We start from the raw sequence: 20,675 nt of genomic DNA, 5'->3' as shown, positions 1-20,675 counted from the left end.
ACTTCATCATGCTCACCCCAAGTAGTCTAATTTTTGTCCGTCACCGTACATATGTGCCCCTTTACCCCTTTTGCCCACTTCCAGCCCCATTCCCTTCTGGTAACCACTAATCTGTTCTCTTTATCCATGTATTTGTTTATCTTTCACGTATGAGTAAAATCATGCAGTATTTGTTTTTCTCTGTCTGGCTTATTTTGCTTAACATCATACCCTCAAGGACCATCCATGTTGTTGCAAATGAAAGAATTTTGTCTTTTTTTATGGCTGAGTAATATTCTATTGTATATATATATATATATGACAACTTTTCATATCTTGCTTTTGATGCAAGAAATTATTGACTTTGTGTGTGTATGTGGGTGTGTGCTTCATTAGGCTTAATTCTGACTGATTTAGCTCTTTCTAAAAATTAAGGTCCATGATATTGCTCTGTAATTTCTTGCGAAGAGATTCTAAAATGCTTTGCATAATGGTAGCTATTAAGAATAATTAGATTGATTCCCAAAGTGACTACTTTCAAGCAATGTTAATTTGGTACATTTGTTGAAAAATTATAGACACACATACACACACGTGTGTGTGTGTGTGTGTGTGTAGACTCTTTCCTTCATGGTGATATTTTCAATAATGTAAATTAATATAAGTTATGTAATATTATAAGGACCAGAAAATTGTAAGATTATATAATCTACTTATAATTGGTAGTAGTTCTGGTATCCAGGAAGGAAAATGTAGCACTTCAGCCTAAGGAGAGCAACAATCTAGGTCTCGAACCATTGTTACCAGGTTGAACTGAATGTTCATATGTATTACAGTTGTAGGATATATTGAAAACCATCTTTTGTGGGGTGACTCGTCTTGCCCTTCCCATCTGTCTGTAAAACTGATAGAAGGTAAAAATTACCCTTCAAGTTCTTTCAACGCCATCCTTTAGCTGGCCTCCATTTTCACTGTCCATACTTTTCTACATTCACTTTGACCATGATTTTTGGTAGGGAGTTTAAAACCCTTAAATGTTAGTCCTTCCCCAAGGATTTGTGTGCAGCCCTCCTGTCTTCTCACGAGATCTTCTCCTGGGTGATCTCACTGCCCCCGTTGTCTGAACCACTGTTTGAGCTTTGTACACTTCTGTCTTTTCTGCTGGTCTGCAGGACCACTGTATGTTCCTGTGTACAGAGAAGGTTATAAAACTCACAGGCATTGAGTCCAGCACGTCCATGGCTGACCTTATCATCTTTTCCCCTAAAGGTGCTCCTTCCATGTTTCCCTACCCGGGTCAATGGCACAACTCTCTACCCTTCCTGGAGAACTCTGGATTCTTCTCTCTCCTTCATTCCTCACAACTCATCCTCTAAGCAGTTCTATTTGTTCTCTTCTTAAATGTTTTTAAAATTTACCCCTCACCTTAATTCAAATCTTAATCTCTTCTTGCTTGCGATAGTCTCCTGGTCTTCCTTTTCTCTGGTCTTGTCTTCCATACTTCCTTCTAGAGGGCTTTTTCTAAAACAGACATCTGATTTCTCTTCAGCTGAATTCTTCAGTGTCTTTCTCATTGCTGTTAGGGTAGCGTCTGATTCCTTAGCATGAAATACATGGCCCTTTGTTTTCTGGCCCTTGCTGTGTCACAGCCTCGCCTCTTGCCATCCTCTACCAGATTTCTGGTGTTTTTGTCACTGTATTAGTTTTCTAGGCCTGCCATAACAAATATCACAGACTGGGTTCTTTAAACACAGAAATTTGTTTTTTCGCAATTATGAAGGCTAGAAGTCCAAGGCGTTGGAAGGTTTAGTTTCTCCTGACGTCTCTCTCCTTCGCTTGCAGATGGCTGCCTTCTGGCTGTGCCCTCATATGGTTTTTCCTCTGTGCATGTGCATCCCTGGTATCTTTCTGTGTGTCCCTGTTTCCTCTTCTTATAAAGATACCAGTCATATTGGATTCGGGCGCACCCTAAAGACCCTATTTTAACTTAATCACCTCTTAAAGACTTTATCTCGTAATATGCTTATCTTCTGAGGTACTGGAGGTTAGGACTTTAACACATGAAAATCTTTCGGGGGGCTGCGCAATTCAGACTATCCATCATATGTCTATTTTAAAAAATTAAGTTCAAGCATTTATATATTCTGTAAAATAAATGCCAAAATACCAGTATGGCAATTAGTATCACAGTATGCTGAATTTTTCCATAGTTGCTTGACCATAACATATCTCTGTACTCTTGCAAATGTAGTTTTTTCCCTCTAGAACTTCTTCCCTTCTCTTCCAGGTTCTCTTCTGTGTTCTTTAAGACTCAGCTCAAATGGGAAGCTCACCCAAACTCCTGAGCCTCTTTGCCTCTTCTCCTTTCTCTCATTTAACTCTCTGCTTACGCCACCATGGTACTTAGATGTATTACAATTCTAACTGTTTACGTCTCTTCCTCATGCCCCAAACACACTCTCACACATGACATTAGGCTCTTGGATCACTAAGTCCCATCTAACAATGTCTGTGGCTTCAAAGGTAATAAATTTTCATGGATGGATAGATTTCATTTCATGATGTATGCACATGAAAACTCATGACTTAATAGCCTTACTGGTGGTAGCCATCCATTCTTGGCATTCCTTGGCTTGTAGCTGCATCTCTCCAGTCTCTCTTTAATCACATGGCTCTCTCCCTGTGTGTGTCTGTCCTCACATGGCATTCTCCTCTCTTATAAGGACACCACTTATATTGGGTTAGGGCCCACCCTAATGACTTCATCTTAACTTAATTACCTCTGTAAAGACCCTATTTCCAAAGAAAGTGACATTCACAGGGACTAGGAGTTAGGACTTTTGATATCTTAATGGCGGACACAATTTAAGCCATAATAGCTAGTTATCAGTGACCCATTTAAAACACATTATTTTACAATAAATGATTATATAGAAACTTTTTGCAGGTGCACATTATGGAAGATGCCCTGAGGCTTGACACCTGAGATGGGGGGTCTAATGCAGTGACTGTTAAGCACTTTCACAGGGAGCTGCTTGGGGCCTTCTAATTCTGTATCTAATTCTCTATCAGAACAGCTGATGCCACTGTGTCCCCCCAGCATGATCCACTGAGGAACCCAGTGTATTATACAGTGTAAACTGTAAAATCCGTGGACCTCGGTTTCCACATAGGTAAAATAAGAATGTTGGGGAAAATAGTTTTCTGTCAGCTTTTAAAATTCTGTGCTTCATTGAGTTTTATATGTGGAAGAAGGGGGAAAACATATAGATAATATGTTAGGAATAAACCTCATGCCGTTTATCTGAAAACTGAAATAAATGAGTAGTTATTGTGCATTTCTACTAAAAGGTTATTTGGCTCTCTCTTCTTAGTTGTTTCAGAGAATACATTTGTTTTAAATTTAAATTTTTTTTTTTTTTTTGGTGAGAAAGACTGGCCCTGAGCTAATATCTGTTGCCAATCTTCCTCTTTTTGCTTAAGGACGATTTGCCCTTAGCTAACATCTGTGCCAGTCTTCCTCTATTTTGTGTGTGGAATGCCACGACAGCATAGCTTGATGTGCATCCATACCTAGGATCCAAACCTGCAAACACCAGGGCACTGGATCAGAGTGTGCAGACTTAACCACTATGCCAGCCCCATGGAATACATATTTTTTCACTATAGTTTTCTTAGGCAAATAAGAAAAATTGAAATTTGAAGCTTACTTTGTACCATTCTAGAGTGGTCAGTAAGTCAATACAACCATCTTGCAACTTGTGTCCATCTTTAAAGTGGAGATGAGGCAGGCAAACACCTGTGAAAATCACTTTTGCTTGACTTTTTCTTTTTACCTTCATAAGTTTAGACCCAGGTTCTTCCTAATTAAATTCCAAGTGTGAAACTTACACTAGATTTTGCTTTACATCAGCTAAACTAGTTGACATGTTAATAATCAAATCAGTGGATTATAGAAATCTGTATCAACAAACCAGTATTAAAGATTCAGTCTTTAGTTGGAAATTCTATGATCTCATTATTGTATGCAATTTCATAGACACATACTATTTGTCATAAGACAAGTTTGCCAGCTATTAGATCTAAGTGAGCTGGGAAAGCTTCAGAAAAGGGATTCCTTCCAAAGAAAGTAGGGATTCCTGGTCATAGAATTTCACAGCTATAAAAACTTTAGCATGCATGTTGATATTTACTTGCAAGAGATAGCACAGTGAACTTTCTTTTTTTTCTTTTTTAAAGATTGGCACCTGAGCTAACAACTGTTGCCAATCTTTTTTTTTTTTTTTTTTCTGCTTTATCTCCCCAAATCCCCCTAGTACATAGTTGTATATCTTAGTTGCAGGTCCTTCTAGTTGTAGCATGTGGGACGCCGCCTCAACATGGCCTGATGAGCGGTGCCATGTCTGTGCCCAGGATCCAAACCAGCAAAACCCTGGGCCGCCAAAGCGGAGCACGCAAATTTAACCCCTCAGCCATGGGGCAGGCCCCACAGTGAACTTTCTTAATTTGCATTAGCAGTTAGGGATAAGGCAAGGACCATGATGATTTGCATTTGTTTTATTTAGTTCAATTTTCCATTCATTGAGACTTACACTGTTGAAGAAGTAAAAGTTCACCCAAGGAATAATACCAGTGCACATAATCCAGAGGAGGAGGAGCGACCGCATGAAACTGCTTCAGAAAACAGTTTTCCTTGGAATGTAGATGGCGATTTAATGGAAGTTGCATCAGAGGTCCATGTTAGGTAAGTCTAATTGTTTCATCACCTTGTGTCCAATAGACAATAGACGCAGAAAACTAATAGTATAGTGGAAGCTTTCTTCCCATAACTAGCAAGGCAGGCAGTTGGCTAATTTTTAAAAAATTAGTAAATCCAGGAAGCTTAAAAAGATATACGTACAATTTTAATAAATAAAAAAGTATAACTTTACATTTGTTCACTAACTGTTATGTAGAACCAAGGCATTGTCTTTGGTTATGAGTCTCCACATCAGCATTCTGAATTATCGTTCTTCATAAACTACACAGATAACGCATGTCTACAATTTCCACTTTGGATTTTTAAAACTGGATCAAGATCTTAAACCTTGTGAAGCCATCTTAGTAGCTGATTGTTACAATTTAATTTCCCGTCTTTTACAATATCCTTTCACCCAAAGCTAGTACATAACGCTTGTGTTCAGCAGTCTGCTTTTATTGTCTTTCTAAAGCATTCAACTTTCTTTACATAGGAGCAATTTTACATATTTAATTAAGTTACATCAGCAACAGGTGGTCTAGCCATTAAGATTCAACACTGTCACGACTGTGGCCCAGGCTTTTTCTCGGTCAGGGAACTATACCACCTGTCTGTTGGGTGTCATACTATGGTGTCTGCGTGTTGCTGGAATGCTGAAAGCCATGCCACTGGTATTTCAAATACCAGCAGTGTCACCCACGGTGGACAGTTTTCAGCGGAGCTTCTAGACTAGACAGACTAGGAATAAGGACCTGGCCACTCACTTCCAAAAAAATTGGCCGTGAAAACCCTATGAATAGCTGTGGAGCATTGTCTGATACAGAGCTGGAAGATGAGAGAATGATGCAAAAAGACTGGTCAGGGTTCCCCTCTGTTGTACACAGGGTCACTAGGAGTCAGAATAGACTCCATGTCACTAACAATAAAACAAGAGCAATTGGTATAAACAGGTTTAGGAAGATGCAAACTCATTCTTGGTAAGTATTGTGACTCAATGGGTAGAAGTGTGCAGGGGCACTCTGGGTAGCTCAGTAGATGTGAGCTTGCTATAGGTACAACTGACTGGGTTTTAGTTTTACAGAGGCAGTAGAGAGCATGAGTCCAGGAGGTCAGTTAAAGCTTTATAGTAATCACTGGTGCTGAATTGATTGTAGCTCTGCCATGAATGTGTGTTTGTTGGCTGTCATTAGATTTGTATTTGGTATTACGCACCATACTTGATAGGTGTATGCGTGTATGTGTGAAAAGTAACAGAATGATAGATTGATGAAAAACCAATTATACATACTATTCTTTACAGATTGCACCCAAGACTTATCAATCTTTATGGAGGAAGCATGGAAGAAATGAATGATTCCAAAGCAACATGTAATTGTTTATGAAAGAAATATGCAAACTGGAATTTTAATATGAAGGAATATAGTCATGCTTTAAACAGGTATCCTGATAGGAAAAAAAATTTTAGAAAAATTAAAATTGCTATTTTTGATGTTACTTAAAAGATATATGAAATATACCAAAAACAAATTTTGGTTTTTTAGAAGGTATTTATTAGAACTGAAAGTAAACATTGCAGGTACTTAAAATTTAAACATCAGTATATCAATTTTAACTAGATAATTCCAAAGTGAAATAATTTGGATTTTTTGATTTTTCAGGATTTGAGTCTTTCAATTCTAATGTTAAGTTTCCTATGGCCTGGTACAGACAAACCACAAGTTCACATAAGAATGCCCTGATTTTCCTGGGGAGGTGCCAATCCAGTGAGGTTAAATTTCAAAATTACACAGCTAGTTAATGATATAACCAGAAATAGAACTATTTTTTTTTTTTCAAAATCTCTCCAATACCTAGACTACTTGCCCAAAAAGAAACCCAATCTTTTTTTTTTAAAACTTATGGTTCCAATTTTGTGAATCTTCTCTGAAAGTTGATTTTCTTAAAGTGGTAGGGTTTTAAAATTCATAATACAGGTAATTTAAGACTTTATAACAAATTTTATTTTAAACTGTGCAAAATATCTAACTGGGCAGAATCTGGCCTAATTGGGAGCTGTGTTCCTCTTGCTCCTGAAAGTCATGTTATCCAGCAATCTGAAATGCCATCATTTCTGAATAAGAAAGAACTAATGTTCCTCAGGGATCATCTTTGAGAAAGCGATTCTGAATTTGGGTTTGATTTTCTACCATGGATCCTACTATTTGGTTTTTTGTAATTAAAAACATGAAAATATCTTTTGCTTGAAAAAATGTTTGTTTAAAAATATTATATACATTTAATTTCTGTTAGTACACACCAATTTCAAGAGGTTTTTATGCTCATTGAGATTACGTTTTGCTGCTCAAGTGCCTTCACAAATCTCCATGCATTGCTCACTCTCCAGTCACCAATCCAAGACTGCAGGCTTGTGAATGGGTAACGTACAGGAATTAGGCAGTCTGAAGAAGACAGCTGTTGGCAGGGACTTCATAGAAAGTAAAGACTGCCTTCTAATTTATCTATTTGATCACTTCCTATAACCAATTTTCAAAATTTGGCCACAACCTGCTTACATATATAAAGACAGATGTAGGACAATTCAGATGAAATTGTATTCTGCAGTTGTCAGCATCTAGTTCATATGCATGAATAAATATTACAAAAAATGATTGTATTTGCAAATGGAAAGGTCTTTAAAGATAAATTATTTAAAACCCAGAAAGTACTATAAAAAAGAATCTAAAACAACATCGACAAAAAAATTAAAATATTTCACTTATTGCTAAAACACATCCTGGAAATTTTGATGTCACATTTATATTCACAAGATACAAGCTAAATCTGTATTTTTAAATTTACAGTTAAATTCGTGAATTTTGTTTTTCTATTGACATGCAGAAGAGAATGCTTTTATAGACCTGATGAAAACATATTTAATATTTATATTTAAAGAGAAAAGAATAACATCTAAAAAGCATTTATGTATTGTTTGATTTGATAGTCAATATTTTATACAGTATCTAATTTGTATTCAATATTGGCCCCTAATCCTTGTCCTTGCAGAGCTTTGATTTTTAAAAAATCATTAGTGAGGTACAGTTTTCATATTTTATATACATCAGTATATTTATATTTCAAATATTAGCTAAAGTGCAACATTCACCATCTGTTTCAGAATATAAATTAGAATTATTAAGTACTGTTGTTTTTATAAACAAAAAATTTGACTAAAGATGGATTTTTGAAATTTATTCCTGGTTACCTTTGATAAAATTGTGTTATAGGAAGACTAATGGATTTATACCTATATAAACATATGTATATATACAGAAAGAATAAAAAACCCATAGCTGTATTAACTAATTATCCAGAAGTCATCCCATTAAGCTCAAACCAGTGTACAAGCTCAGTCTGAAGTTTGTGCATCAGGCCCCTAATGTTCATAGACTGCTGAATGAATGTCTGTTGATCAAAGCCCATAGGAAATATATTACAAATAAATGTCTTTAAAGATAAAATCTGCCTTAAAGTGATAATGCTCTTAATTAAAAATTTGGGAACAGCTCTTTGAAAAATTCTGCTAAATATTTTTAAAGAACATATTTCAAGCAAGTCTCAAAAACCTATTGGAAATGAATACCTATTCAGTGGACTTTCTTTTACTGAAGCAAGAACATACGGTAAATAATATCTCTTTTAAAGGAATATTTCAAGTCCAAGACTTCTCCAATCGAGTTGTTTACTTCCTCAATGATTTAATTCAGATCCACTTTCATTTCAAGATATCTTCAAGGGATTATTTATCTTGAATAATTGAATGCTTTAGTGTTTTTCTATCCATTTAAGAGCTGAAAGATTATCTTTGAATATATTGAATAATACCTTTGCAGCTATTTTCTTTCAAAGAGTAATCATTGCTTGGATTTTTCATCTGTGTTAAGACATAATATGTCACAAGCTCACAAGTAAAAGAAGTACATAGAGGAAGTCTGAGCAAAATTCATGGTTTCTTGTAAACAATGTCTTAAATTTCTTTAGCATAACCTGAGTCTGTTATTAGTTCTCTCAATTTGAAAGAAGTCTTTAATCATCATCATTGCTTTTACTGTTCACGTAACTCCAACTGTCTCTTCGGTTTTCTTCTTGTAGGATGGATTTGTACTGTCTTTTAAAGAAGCCAACCTGAAAATAGCATTCCATAATCACTAGCGTATAGTTATGAACATATTACACTCAAGATCAAATCTAAACAGTCAATGCCAATATTTCTTCAACTGTGTCCCATGTAGTCAGTAAAAATTAGTTTGGGAAAAACTGGGATAAAGAGCTTTTTTGTCGTTGTTACTGGAGGACTTCTCAGTGATGCATGCACATGCACTCCAAAACTGATTCAACATAATTCCAAATGCTTTTTAAAAAAGAACATCTTTCAAAACTAATGTTACAGTTTGAACATTTGTTGAAAATAAGTGATCTTTAAGAAGATGTATTTCTCTAGAAAGACTTTGGTACTAAAGTTAGGAAAAATGAGATCACTACTATATATTCACTTAGGAATTTAAAAAGTTAACATTAAAAATACTGAAATATATAAATCTGATAACTTAGGAGTCACAAATAGGCATTGAGAAAATCAAGAATGGCCTTTTGAATGGTTTAACATTAGTAATTATTAGAGGCTTACCTTCCACATGACATATGAAATGAATAAAAGTAAAATAAGTCCAAGTAGCAAGCTACTTGAAATAATCGCTATAGTGAAATGACGTTTGGGTCTCTGATGATGTAGTCCTTCGAGGAGAACCTACAGAAATTAACCAAAAGAATGAACCACCGGTTTAAAAGCTTGCTTCTATTTCCTTTGAAGCCCCTCCACGATCCACAACGGTATATAGAATAACCCACCCCATTCCCTGGCTGGTTCTAACACAACCCTAGGAAACACTGGTAACTGTTTAGCAGAAACAGTGAAGAGAATGGGCTTTTTCCGTGGTTCTTCCTCCAATCATCCTGTACCAAATTCACCTCCTGAAAGACCTGTGTCATTCCTTCCTGCCACTTGTGGAAAATGTCAACTCTCAGTAAAGTATTTGCAGCGCTCCATGATAGTCAAAATCTATTTTCCTGCCTAAACACCCTAGCAATATCTTTTCCCTACAATCTTGACGTTTCAGTTAAAAAGGTAATCTTACATGCGCAACATTCTCATCCTTGTTTAGTTCAATAACTCTTGGATTTGGCTCTGGAAACGCTGTCGCTCTTATTTCAAACTTCAGTGCTGAAGTCTCATCCTGTTTAATAAAAGAAAGATCACAGTAGCCTGAGTCATAGTTTTATTTTATGAAGATATTAATAGCAGGTAAGGATCATGAGAAATGATTTCTATCTAGAGGTTTTCACAATTTCTCTTCCCCAATTTATTTCACAATTTGCAGTCGATTGCAATGCAGTGCTTCCTTTGGTTCCAAAGGCGTGGTCTTCGTATTAATTTATAAAGCATCATTTTATTGAAACCCTTTTGTTAAACATGGCTACTTTACAGATTAAATATTATAAATATTTAAATTAAGTTATTATTTGATAGTTACCAATGTATTTTTTCCTGGATATTGAATTTTTAGCCCCAAACAAGTCTTTCTTCACCTGATAAACATGTCCTTAATTCATTTTATTTGGGATTCTTTTTCTTTCTTTCTAAATAGTGTTGTATTTTGCTGCTCTCATCAAATACATATAGTCTAATATTGTCGTGGAAAAATCTGGTACAAATAGTTATAGCATTCAAATATAAAATCAGTAGATAAACTCAGATCTTTACTATCTAATGCAGGAAGTTTATAACCCAGAATCCACAGAGCTGGGGAATCTGGTGGAGGGGCTCCCATGGACTCTAAGACCTTTTAAAATTGTATGCAACATTTAGATTTTTTCGTATGTGCATTCATTGTGCTAGATGAGAATATATTCTTTTGTCAAACTCAAAGAGGTCTATGACCCTCAAAAGTTAAATCTACTGTGTAAAGATTATTTAACATTTTAGAGAAAATGTGTAGAATTTTAGGGCTGAAAATAAATTCCTTCCACCAGGGATGATTTCATCCCCAGAGGACAGTCATCAGTGTCTGGGGACATTTTCGACTGTCAGGATTTGAGAGGTGGTGCTACCAGCATCTAGTGGGTAGAGGCCAGCGAAGCTGCTGAATATCCTGCGATGCACAAGACAGCCCCTGACAACAAGGAATTATCTGGTCCAAAATGCCAATAGTGCCTACTATTGAGAAACCTGGACATTGAGAGCATGAGAAGGCAAACTGCAAACGTTTAGATAATTTGTTGATGGTCCCATGACGTAGTTTTTAGCACAATTTGAACTAAAACAGACATCTTTTATTTCCCTGTCTGGTGCATCTTCCTCTTGGCCACTGTCTGGTACTTTCAAATATTCCTTTGGCTTACTATGTGCCATGCACGATTAGTAGGTGTTTTATCAAATGCATCTCATTTAATTTGCAATACCCCTGCAAAGGAGATATTATCCATATTTATCAGATAAGGAAATTGAAGAACAGAATTCCAGAGAAAACCAATTTTATTTCAAAGTGCTTCTCAGAAGTATGCATATTCCTTTCTAGGAAGAAGTTGAGGATATTTAATTATTTTTAATTCAACCTTTCAAAGTTCATATTCTTAAAAGTGTGTTTTGTTATTGTATGTTTGTGTTTTATTGTTGATAAATTTTGATGTTTTAGTTTGATTTTAGGAAAGCCTTAATTTTACTTCTTAGCTTTATTAAATATTAGACTTTTAAGCATAATTCAAAGTAGTTTGGAAAGAACTTTATGGTTATATGACATGTTAAAGTAGCCAATGTCTTTGGTTTAGTCAAGTTTCATAAGCAGTTGGACATGCTTTCTAAAATAAACCTCATAAGACTGTAAAATAAGACTATGCAATAATTACCTGTTTAATGAGTAAAGCCATGTCATTTAGACAATGTATTTAGCTAAAGCGATAAGTGGAAACAGTTTCAAGTTTCACTCCAAATTTTTCTTTCATCCATACCTTCTCAATTTGTTGAATGCCTCCTTACACACAAGCCTATCTATATAAGATGGTTGAGTTTGTAGATTCGATATGAACTTATCCATATAGAAAGCTGTCACTGTATTTTAGACTTACCATTTCTAAAATGGATGGCCGGCCTTCCAGCTGAACATGAACACTGGCTTCTTTTCCACTTTCCATTTTCCCAAAATTGCATAAGAAATTTAAACAGTTTGGATCAGCTTTCATGCAGTACTTGAAAAGAATACAAAAGAGCTACATTAAAATTTCAACATTTTATAAAATGTTAGCTAAAATATTTTACATGGAATTAAAAATCTCCTTTGAGTGGCATTTATAGAAATTATTTTGCTATAAACATAGAATTAAAGATCTGCTTTCATTAGTGGCATTTAAAAAATTATCTTTAAACAAAACACAAATGTTTGTTTTGTAAATTATAACAAAAACAAAGTATTTGAACTGGAGCATGTGTTCTCATTATTCTTAGGAACTTAACCTTCTGGGATAGAACTAAAAGACTCCTAATCAGACTCTTGCTAAGTTACATGTTCATTGTACAACTTGGATCGTTTGAAGGATAAAATTGCTTCCTCAGTTTTTTTTTCCCCGTAAATTCACTAAAATAAAAAGAGTGAAAATTAATCTCATGCCGCAAAGGCTGTTCAGCCCAAGACAGCATCTTGGCCTCTGAAGGGTCTGGAATAATGTCAGGCCTGGCACAAAATGGGCATTTGTTAGATAAATAATGAAACTGTATATTGTATGTGTTTAACCCAGTGTCTATCTCAACTCTCCAATTGTGCGTGTTCCTTACACGCAAGAAGATTGCCGGAACTTGTTTCTCTCCTGCACTTCACAGATAGCTCAGACCCCTTAATTATTGGTTTTAAAGTGTTTCAGTTCTGTATGTTGGAAAGGAGAAACTACAACCTGAAAAATTGAAACTTACCAATAGCCTCTTATCAGTCTTTGACAAGAATCTAAATATGTCTTTTAGGGTCTCCAATGCACCTTTTTGCTGCTCTGACACACAATTGCTTTCATAATTTTCAAAATGGCATTCTCCAGTAGTAGTCTATAAAGATAGAAGACAAGAAAAATCTTATTCAATATTAGAAAGAAGATCAAAAGCTACATGGTTTTAAAAGATCCAATTTCTTTTTTCCCTGAAATATATCAAGTACTTCTGAAATTATGAAAATATTTGTTGACAGATTTATTTGGGAGAGGTTAAACCTCTAAGACAAAAATACAAAAACTCAGCAAAATTTTAGAGAGTTGGATATAGGTCCTAAACTGATCAAATGGCCTTAACCTCATAGAAAATAGGGCAATGTGAAAAATGGACCTTTGAACATCGACATGAAATTTAACATTTCTTTGGTTTTAGACACAAAACAATGTGTTATAACAGCATGTCCTACCATCTAAATCTGGAATTCAAGAACTATTTTTAAAAATTAGATCTAAAATCTACCTAGTAGGTTTATTTGTTGATTGCTTGTCTTGAAACTGGGAAGATAAAAACAATTCTGATGGAATCATGGGCAATACAGGAATTTTAATCCTAAATAGTGATTTGAATATTCTTTTAAAAAGGCTGAAATACCGATTTTTCAAGTGTTCTCCATCTTAATGGAGAATTCTACCAATTAGATTACTTTCACAGGTCCATATCAAGACAATGTACTGAAGATGGCAGAGCATTGTTCGCTAATCGAATAAGTTCAATGCAGAGGTGCCACTGTAATCCTACAGTTCTAATGCATGTATAAGATTCAAAGTGTACTCCATGAATGCATGTTGAATTCATGGCTTAGAGTAAGTGTGACCAAAATAAGTTAACAGAAATCTCCATTTTAGCAATATTATTTACAATAAAGGAAAGAACACATTTTTACCTGGACGTCCAAAATGTTGAACAGCTTGTTGGTTTGGGGGATAAAAGAATTTGGTACCATTATTTCCACACTAACATTTGGAGCCATGCTATAGCCAGTGTTGATAACCTGATAAGAAGGAAACATTTTTCATTTTAAAATATTTTTCATAAATGTAAGTACAGAGAGCAGTGAACTTTTAGGTGAACCCATATGTTGTATGCAGCATTCATACTGGTGAAGGGTTGTAACTGGATATTCTGTCTCCCTTTGCTGTGCAGCTCCCATAGTCAGAACTTTAAAAAGTTTGCTAATAATTAAACCTCTAGTTATTATTCCTAGCCCTCTCCTTTTCGTATCAATTAGGCCAACATGTCCAGGCTGATGGTTTATTACATAAATAGTCTAAAGAAAGAGACATCAGCAACATACATTTGTATGGCAAATTATGAATTCAAAAAACCGTGATCAATTGGTCCTCATAACTATCCTATGAAGTGGGCCGATATTTTATTATTCCCCAGCTAAGGATGATGCTCGGAGTTGTTAATGATGTACCCAAGATGAAAGTTAAAAAGTGACAAGAATTCGGACCAAAACCCAGGTACTCTAATTCTAAATTCTATGATGTTTTCACAAAATCACTCTGTGCTGAGAGGATAATTATCAGCAGTAAGTGAATAAAAATGTATTTTAATTCAGGATAATTATAATGCTGATGCACTCACAAAATCAGAAAGGGGTAGGTTATTGGGTTTCAGAGAAAATACACCAGGTTTTTAATAATAATGCATAAGGGAATGATAGTTCATTATTGTTGATAAATTTGGGAATTACAGATCCCTGAAAAAGAAAACTGGGCCAAAATATTTCCTCCTGAGGGCCAAACTACAAAACCAAGACAATAAGTAGTTGTGCCACAATATCTGAATGAAATAGCATGACTCACACACTTGCAATAACCTTTTGAATGCACGTGACATTGACGAAGAAAGAGTGCTCCTGGCTTTGGGACAGGCGGTAATGGCTAGGCCTTGGAAGCACAGGGCAGTTGCAAAAGACAGTGTCAGCAATGGGTACCCAGCAGTGTCCAGACCTTTAGACAAGGTCTTCTTGATGCCGTCAAATAATCAACCTAACCTACTATAGTCTTCATCCTTGTTCGCTTAATAACCTTTAGACCTCCAAGAACACTTTATTCTTGGACAGACTCACCAAATCTACAGACTGAAGTATCTCCAGTCCCAGTCACTCTATTGTAATTTAACTAGAAAATACATGTTAACCGTTAATTGTAAGTTAATAAGTAGACTTTGTAGAGTCCAACTCAGTTTCTGTTTTAGTTTATCAAAGCAAATCCATCACTGGGGTCCGATGGGAACAGTTCTTGGGACTTCAAATTAGAGCGCTAAATTTTTTCAATGTTAGTTTAAAAAAAACTTGAGTATACATAGACTCAATGGGAGTCTCAGAAGGAGTCAACAGGACTTCAAGGTCATTCTTCCACAACTCTGAGGCAGAGCCCAGGAATTCGCGTTTTGGATAAGCACCCCAAGTGACTGATACACATTTTGAAAAGCACTACTTTACAAAATATCACAATGTACCTAATCTAATCCAGACTCATTCACATTCTATAGATTTTTATAGAGCTCTAAGAATATTTGGGCAGTGCTTTTGGTTCAAAAAATGTTTTTGTGGATGTTATCTGCAATTATTTACTCATCATCAACATCTTTGGTGCATCAAAAATCTCAGTTGACAGTAAAACTTTTTAAAAGAATTTTTAGCTTTATATTAGTATATTAATACTTCTGGATAATGATAATACACTTTACTTTTTAACAAGATTATTTAATAAATGATGCATCACTTGTCATAGGTCATATAGCTATGGCCTGAAAGGCTGACCAAGTAGACCTTAAATGGAGAGGCAGGAGGTAAGAGCTTCCTTTACTTGGTAGATAACGTTAGAGCTTTTATAAAGCTTGAACCAAGAAGAGATTTCACTGATTTGCACCAAAAGATGCCTTCCCTTGGCCTATCCTGTTTTCTGTATGCATCTCTACTAGATTCAGTTCCTCTGCCAGTTTCAGGCGTTACCTCTGTTTCTGCTTGCTCTTTCCCCCCTGTGCTGTAAGGAGATGTGGGCTTGAGCAACAGAGACAAGACAAATGGGAAAAAAGGAGCAGAAGCCCAAGAGGAAAGGGCATGAGTACCTGTGCTGCAGTCCCTTCTCACTCTCAGCCAGCCATGCTTGGCCCAAGGCTGAGGGACATCACATGTATCTCACGTCCTCTGCAGCAATGCATCAGTAACATTCTTTCCGTTTGTTACAAATATCAATGCAATCAACTTTACTTACATGGAAAGTGAGGTTCATTTTCTCTGCCATGCATGTTCCAGGCTCATTTTCCTCCACTGATCCATACACAAAAGAAGTTGGGCTTACAAACCTAATAGAAACAAATTCAAATTTAACTGTCTCATTTCATAAGGTATAAACAGTCTTTCTCTATAGTCCGGATTAAAGCATATCACCTAAACACCCTCTAATTCAGACTACAGATGCCTCCTAAATACCGTGGAATGCTTTTAGTTTCCTGGTAAGACAAGAATTCTAGTGAAAATGTAGTGAAATTAGAAAGCCATATGCTCTGACTTGGGTGACAATCTCTCTTCCCACTGTTATCCTTTGCTTGCCTTCCCCCAAGACCGCCTCGCACATTCTACTAACCATTCCTTCTCTCTCAGCCTTCAAATGATTCACGTAAATCTGACAATTATAAGATAAATTCTTAGCTTTTCCCTAAGGCTCCAATATCCTCTTATACCTCAATCTATCTGACCTATTCTTGAGTTATTTCTTCCTATCCCCCAATTCTTGCTGGTTATTTGTAATGAACTCCAAGTCTGGGGAACACCTCAAACACCAATAAATATGGTAAATTTTTTGTTAGAATACAAGGTTGTCACCCTTTTACCTGTGATATGTATGGTTGGTAATGAACTTTAAGAACTACTTTTCTAGGGAAATCTTGACTCCACAAGTTGCTCCTACTTGGAAGCTAATATGAGGAGCTACACATATAGAGACCCATGACATAGGAAAGAAATTAGAAATATTCCACTATTGTAGATTTAGGCAGTTTAAGAGTTGCAGAGCATTCCCTGCTCAAAATAACAAGATATGGATAATGGAAAATTAGGAGGACACTTATCATAGGAAAATCAAGGAGGGTAGATGAGACAAATATCCAAAACCAAGAAACATGCAGCCAGCTTTCTTTGCTTCCCCCGACTCTCTAGGTCCTCTTCTTCCTTTAATAGCTTCTTTTATCCCCGTTTTATCTCACAAACTTGCTACTCAGTTCTGTCAGTTTCAGACACTGATATTTTACTTTTATATAATTACATGCCATCTTTATGGGTGGTTAAAAATGATTGGGGATGGTTTATATTCAGAGCAAAAAGAAGAGCACATCTGTCTATTTCTTCTGTGTCTGTCTTCCATTGCTTTAAAAAATGTGGTTTTAAACAGCCTGAATAATTTCCAGTCAAATAATTAAAGGTTTTCTTGATACACCTTTCATTCTTTCTCCACATATCTCCTTGAATGAGAGAAGAACACACTCAAACAATTACTAAAATCATGAGTGAATTCTCGCCCGCCATGGGCGAGGAATTCTGTAATTCATGGGTACAAAGGGTAAACAAGGGACACTTCGCCGCTGGCTCTCTCATACCTCAATCCATTTGCCACATAGGTAGACATGGGTTCTAGAGAGTAGTGATTTCACCAAGCTTGTAGTTTTTTGAACTTCACACTTGCCACGGCCACTGAGGATGATCGCGGCAACTACACGCTACCCAACCCCGAGGGCCCCTGGCCTGCGCAGTGCACAATTGAAAGGCTGGACGTGGCCTCCTAGGGGCTTATAGCCTCTTCCAGTAAGAAGTCTCCTCCAGCTGAGCACTTGTTTGAGGTGGTCTCAGCGATGACTAGAGAGTGGATTAAAATAATGAACAGCTAAGCAAGGGACAGTACTGCTGAGGTAGTTGTTAAGAGACAGAAACAGCACAGGACCTTTTTATAAATAATTTTAAAATATGGTTTTGACAATAATGTGAGAAGCAACAGAATTTGAAATCAGCTCTCAATTTTACAGGGGGCGTCAATATCTACTTACCCATGAACAGCTAGCATGACTTCATATTTGAGAGGTATTGCTAAAGTCACTTTGTTACTCTTCAGATCGTCCATTTCCCCTTCATTTTCACTACAGAAGCAAACAGAAAACACTTTTAGAATCCAACCAGCACAAAAATCATCTTATAACTAATTACATCCTGTGTATACCTACTATACTTGGAGGTTAGTTTAAATGCTTTTGGGGGAGTGGGGATAAAAGTAGAAGTGGTGGTAAGAAATGTTTATGATGGGGTTGGCAGAAATTTGCTCCCCTTATTTACAATTATTTGCTTCTAAGCTGGTTAGAGGCTTTGTTTGTTTCTTAGATTACATAAGAGACGCTTTCTCCTGCAGACAATGAAACACAGCTCCACAGTTCCCTTAAGGTACCCGCCCCCCCCACCCAAAAGTTATTCTCCACTAGGAAATATACCAGGCGGCATGCACTGTGATGTTGAGATCCTCTTCTGCTCTGCTGAGCGAACTCGCATCCAGGAGAAAGCTAACGTCTATCTATAAAACACAGAGGGAAAGCCCAATTTTTTAATAATCTAAAATATATTTTTGATAATCTGAATTTTAATTTTTCTTAAGAGTTTATGTTCTGTGGAATGCAGATTGGAAACTATGTACTAGAAGTATAGGCTACCCCTCACTTGGGCAGCAAGCTACAGGGAGGCTCTTGGATTTGTGGCAATTTTAAAGCACCAGCATTTCCAAAATGACAGTCAGAGACAAAGCCTCCTCTGAATGTAAAGACAGGCACGTCCAGACTGACAAAATTAGAGATGCTTTCACAACTTGAGTGAGGACCCTTGCCAGAAACACCTTTTTGTATAGCAGAGGTAACATGCCTGGCAGACAGGACCACCTGGGGTGGGATGGGGTGGGGGGAGTGTTGGGGAAGAGTGAGACAGGGAAGCAGAATTCTGATTGACACATTCACATGCCCATCTTGATATAAACATGTGCCCCCCCCAACTTTTTTTTTTTTATAGTGAACATTGCCAAGAATATAAACATAATCTCAAAGATCTCAAGCCCAGTTATTTTGGTTTTATTTCATCACTTAGCTACTTACCTTAAGCAAAGAATAATAAATTATATATGTGTATGCAGCATTATAGAGAAAAAGAAAGGGTTTTATATTCACGCTAGTAAACAAAAACTATAAATGCTAAATGCTTACCCTTGAGAGATGATCTACATATATATAACCAACATTGCAGTCAAGTTTTACTATGCCAGAGCTGTCTGTGACTTCACAGTTTATTTGTTTCTCTTCCTGAAAGGAAAAACGAAACAATCGGTTTGAGGAGGAAGGGAACAAGAAGTTTGTAACTTATGTTTAAGGATGGTTTTTGAAAAGAAAATCACCCCCCAAAGAATTTACTTTCCTGGAAGACTATTTTCTGTTTACTTTTGGCATAAATAAAAATGTAAATAAATTATATAAATGTGTATACGTATAGGTTTATTTTAATATTTGTTTACATTTTCCACAGAATAATTCCCGGACTGGTAGCTTTCATCCATCTTTGTGTGTTCCCTAGTTAATTCAAGGTCCAGTTCCTTGAAGAATCATAAAGCAAGGAATTCGTAAGGTCCATATTTCATTGGCCCTCTCCTGTCTGGTATGTGAGGACATGATGAAGGTATTTAATCGCAATAACCAATCACAATAGGATATACATAGTCAAAGACGGAAATATACATTTATGTATTTCCCTGAGTATTTTAGTTTTCCCTCCTACTATTGCAAATAGGCTCCCAGTGCTCTAGAGAAATAGGGTAATAGATATTTGTAAGAGATCAAAGACTTCTCTAAATGCCCGTGGTATAAAGAGATGGTCTCTAGATAAAAGATGAATAAATTTGCTAAGGGCTACAGAAGCTTTGAAGGAGAAAGCAGTTGAAAGTTTTCTCTTGGAAATTCAACCTTAGCAATATCTCACTGATGGATTTAGTGTTTATGACTCAAGCACGGTGGTAAGGAAAAGTCTCCAGGTACTTTGAACTCTTGTAGGAGAAGAGAACTTGCTTGCCATCTGGTTGACACTAAGATTTTGGGATTTGTGGAAGATCGCTGGTTCTACCATGTTGGAAGCTCTTTGAGAACAAGACTGGGCTGGGTGTGTGAACTTAAAACACAGAGCAGTAACTTTGGAGCCCAGCATGAAGAACCAGTATTGCTTGTGCAGGGACCCCAACCAAGAGGAGCAACATCACAGCACGAGGTGAGCAGTTATCAGTGAGAAAAGCAATGGCACCCAAGCATCTTGCCTGGACAACTGGGCAACAGCAGCATTTGGAGACAAGAAGCTGACTCTTTTGATCTCAGTCAGATCCCAAAGAACTTGTCACTTTTATCAGGAGAATGGAGGAAATCTCAAAATCACCTGAAGCTAGAGTGATAAGTCTGAATACACTCCAAATATTTAGGCTTCAAATTGATGAAGTAAATTACATCATTTAGAGTTTTTAGAAATTAAGTAAAATGTTTTTTGTTCATGCCCATCAAGTCAATTCCAACTCCCAGCACCCTGTGGAAGACCTCGTGACCCTGTGTATGGTACAGCTGAACCCTGCCCGGTCTTTCTGTGCCATCCTCTCATCTTCCGGTGCTGTATCAGACAATGATCTGCTGCTGTTCACAGGGTTTTCATGGCCAATTTTTTCAGAAGCGGGTGGCCAGGTCCTCCTAGTCTGTTTTAGTCAGGAAGCTCCACTGAAACCTATCCACCAAGGGTGACCTTGCTGGTATTTGAAGTCCTGGTGGCATGGCTTTCAGCATCAGAGCAACATACAGCTGCCACAGTCTGATAACCGACAGGTGGTG

At 36.6% G+C, this 20,675-nt stretch overlaps 2 protein-coding genes across 5 annotated transcripts in view; one reads left to right on the top strand and one right to left on the bottom strand.

Annotated features, from left to right (window-relative positions):
- The window catches only part of CERKL (ceramide kinase like), a 110,674-nt gene extending 104,521 nt beyond the window's left edge, over nt 1-6,153 (top strand). For all 3 annotated transcript variants that reach the window (XM_046659877.1, XM_046659876.1, XM_046659875.1), the window contains 2 exons: nt 4,545-4,723; nt 6,018-6,153. In XM_046659877.1, the coding sequence (XP_046515833.1) occupies nt 4,545-4,723; nt 6,018-6,099 (261 nt within the window). In that variant the 3' untranslated portion in view covers nt 6,100-6,153. The remainder of the gene's footprint in view (nt 1-4,544; nt 4,724-6,017) is intronic.
- A 2,605-nt stretch (nt 6,154-8,758) lies between these two features.
- ITGA4 (integrin subunit alpha 4) overlaps nt 8,759-20,675 on the bottom strand; it is a 71,475-nt gene continuing 59,558 nt past the window's right edge. For both annotated transcript variants that reach the window (XM_046659873.1, XM_046659874.1), the window contains 10 exons: nt 19,026-19,121; nt 18,270-18,349; nt 17,835-17,924; nt 16,010-16,100; nt 13,666-13,773; nt 12,714-12,839; nt 11,876-11,995; nt 9,889-9,987; nt 9,381-9,500; nt 8,759-8,878 (listed from right to left, as the gene is read on the bottom strand). In XM_046659873.1, the coding sequence (XP_046515829.1) occupies nt 8,780-8,878; nt 9,381-9,500; nt 9,889-9,987; nt 11,876-11,995; nt 12,714-12,839; nt 13,666-13,773; nt 16,010-16,100; nt 17,835-17,924; nt 18,270-18,349; nt 19,026-19,121 (1,029 nt within the window). In that variant the 3' untranslated portion in view covers nt 8,759-8,779. The remainder of the gene's footprint in view (nt 8,879-9,380; nt 9,501-9,888; nt 9,988-11,875; nt 11,996-12,713; nt 12,840-13,665; nt 13,774-16,009; nt 16,101-17,834; nt 17,925-18,269; nt 18,350-19,025; nt 19,122-20,675) is intronic.

This window comes from Equus quagga, chromosome 4 (assembly GCF_021613505.1).
Source record: "Equus quagga isolate Etosha38 chromosome 4, UCLA_HA_Equagga_1.0, whole genome shotgun sequence".
NCBI classification, from domain to species: Eukaryota; Metazoa; Chordata; class Mammalia; order Perissodactyla; family Equidae; genus Equus; species Equus quagga.
The sequence above is the reverse complement of the archived record's forward strand: the minus strand, read 5'-3'. Positions and strand labels throughout refer to the sequence as shown.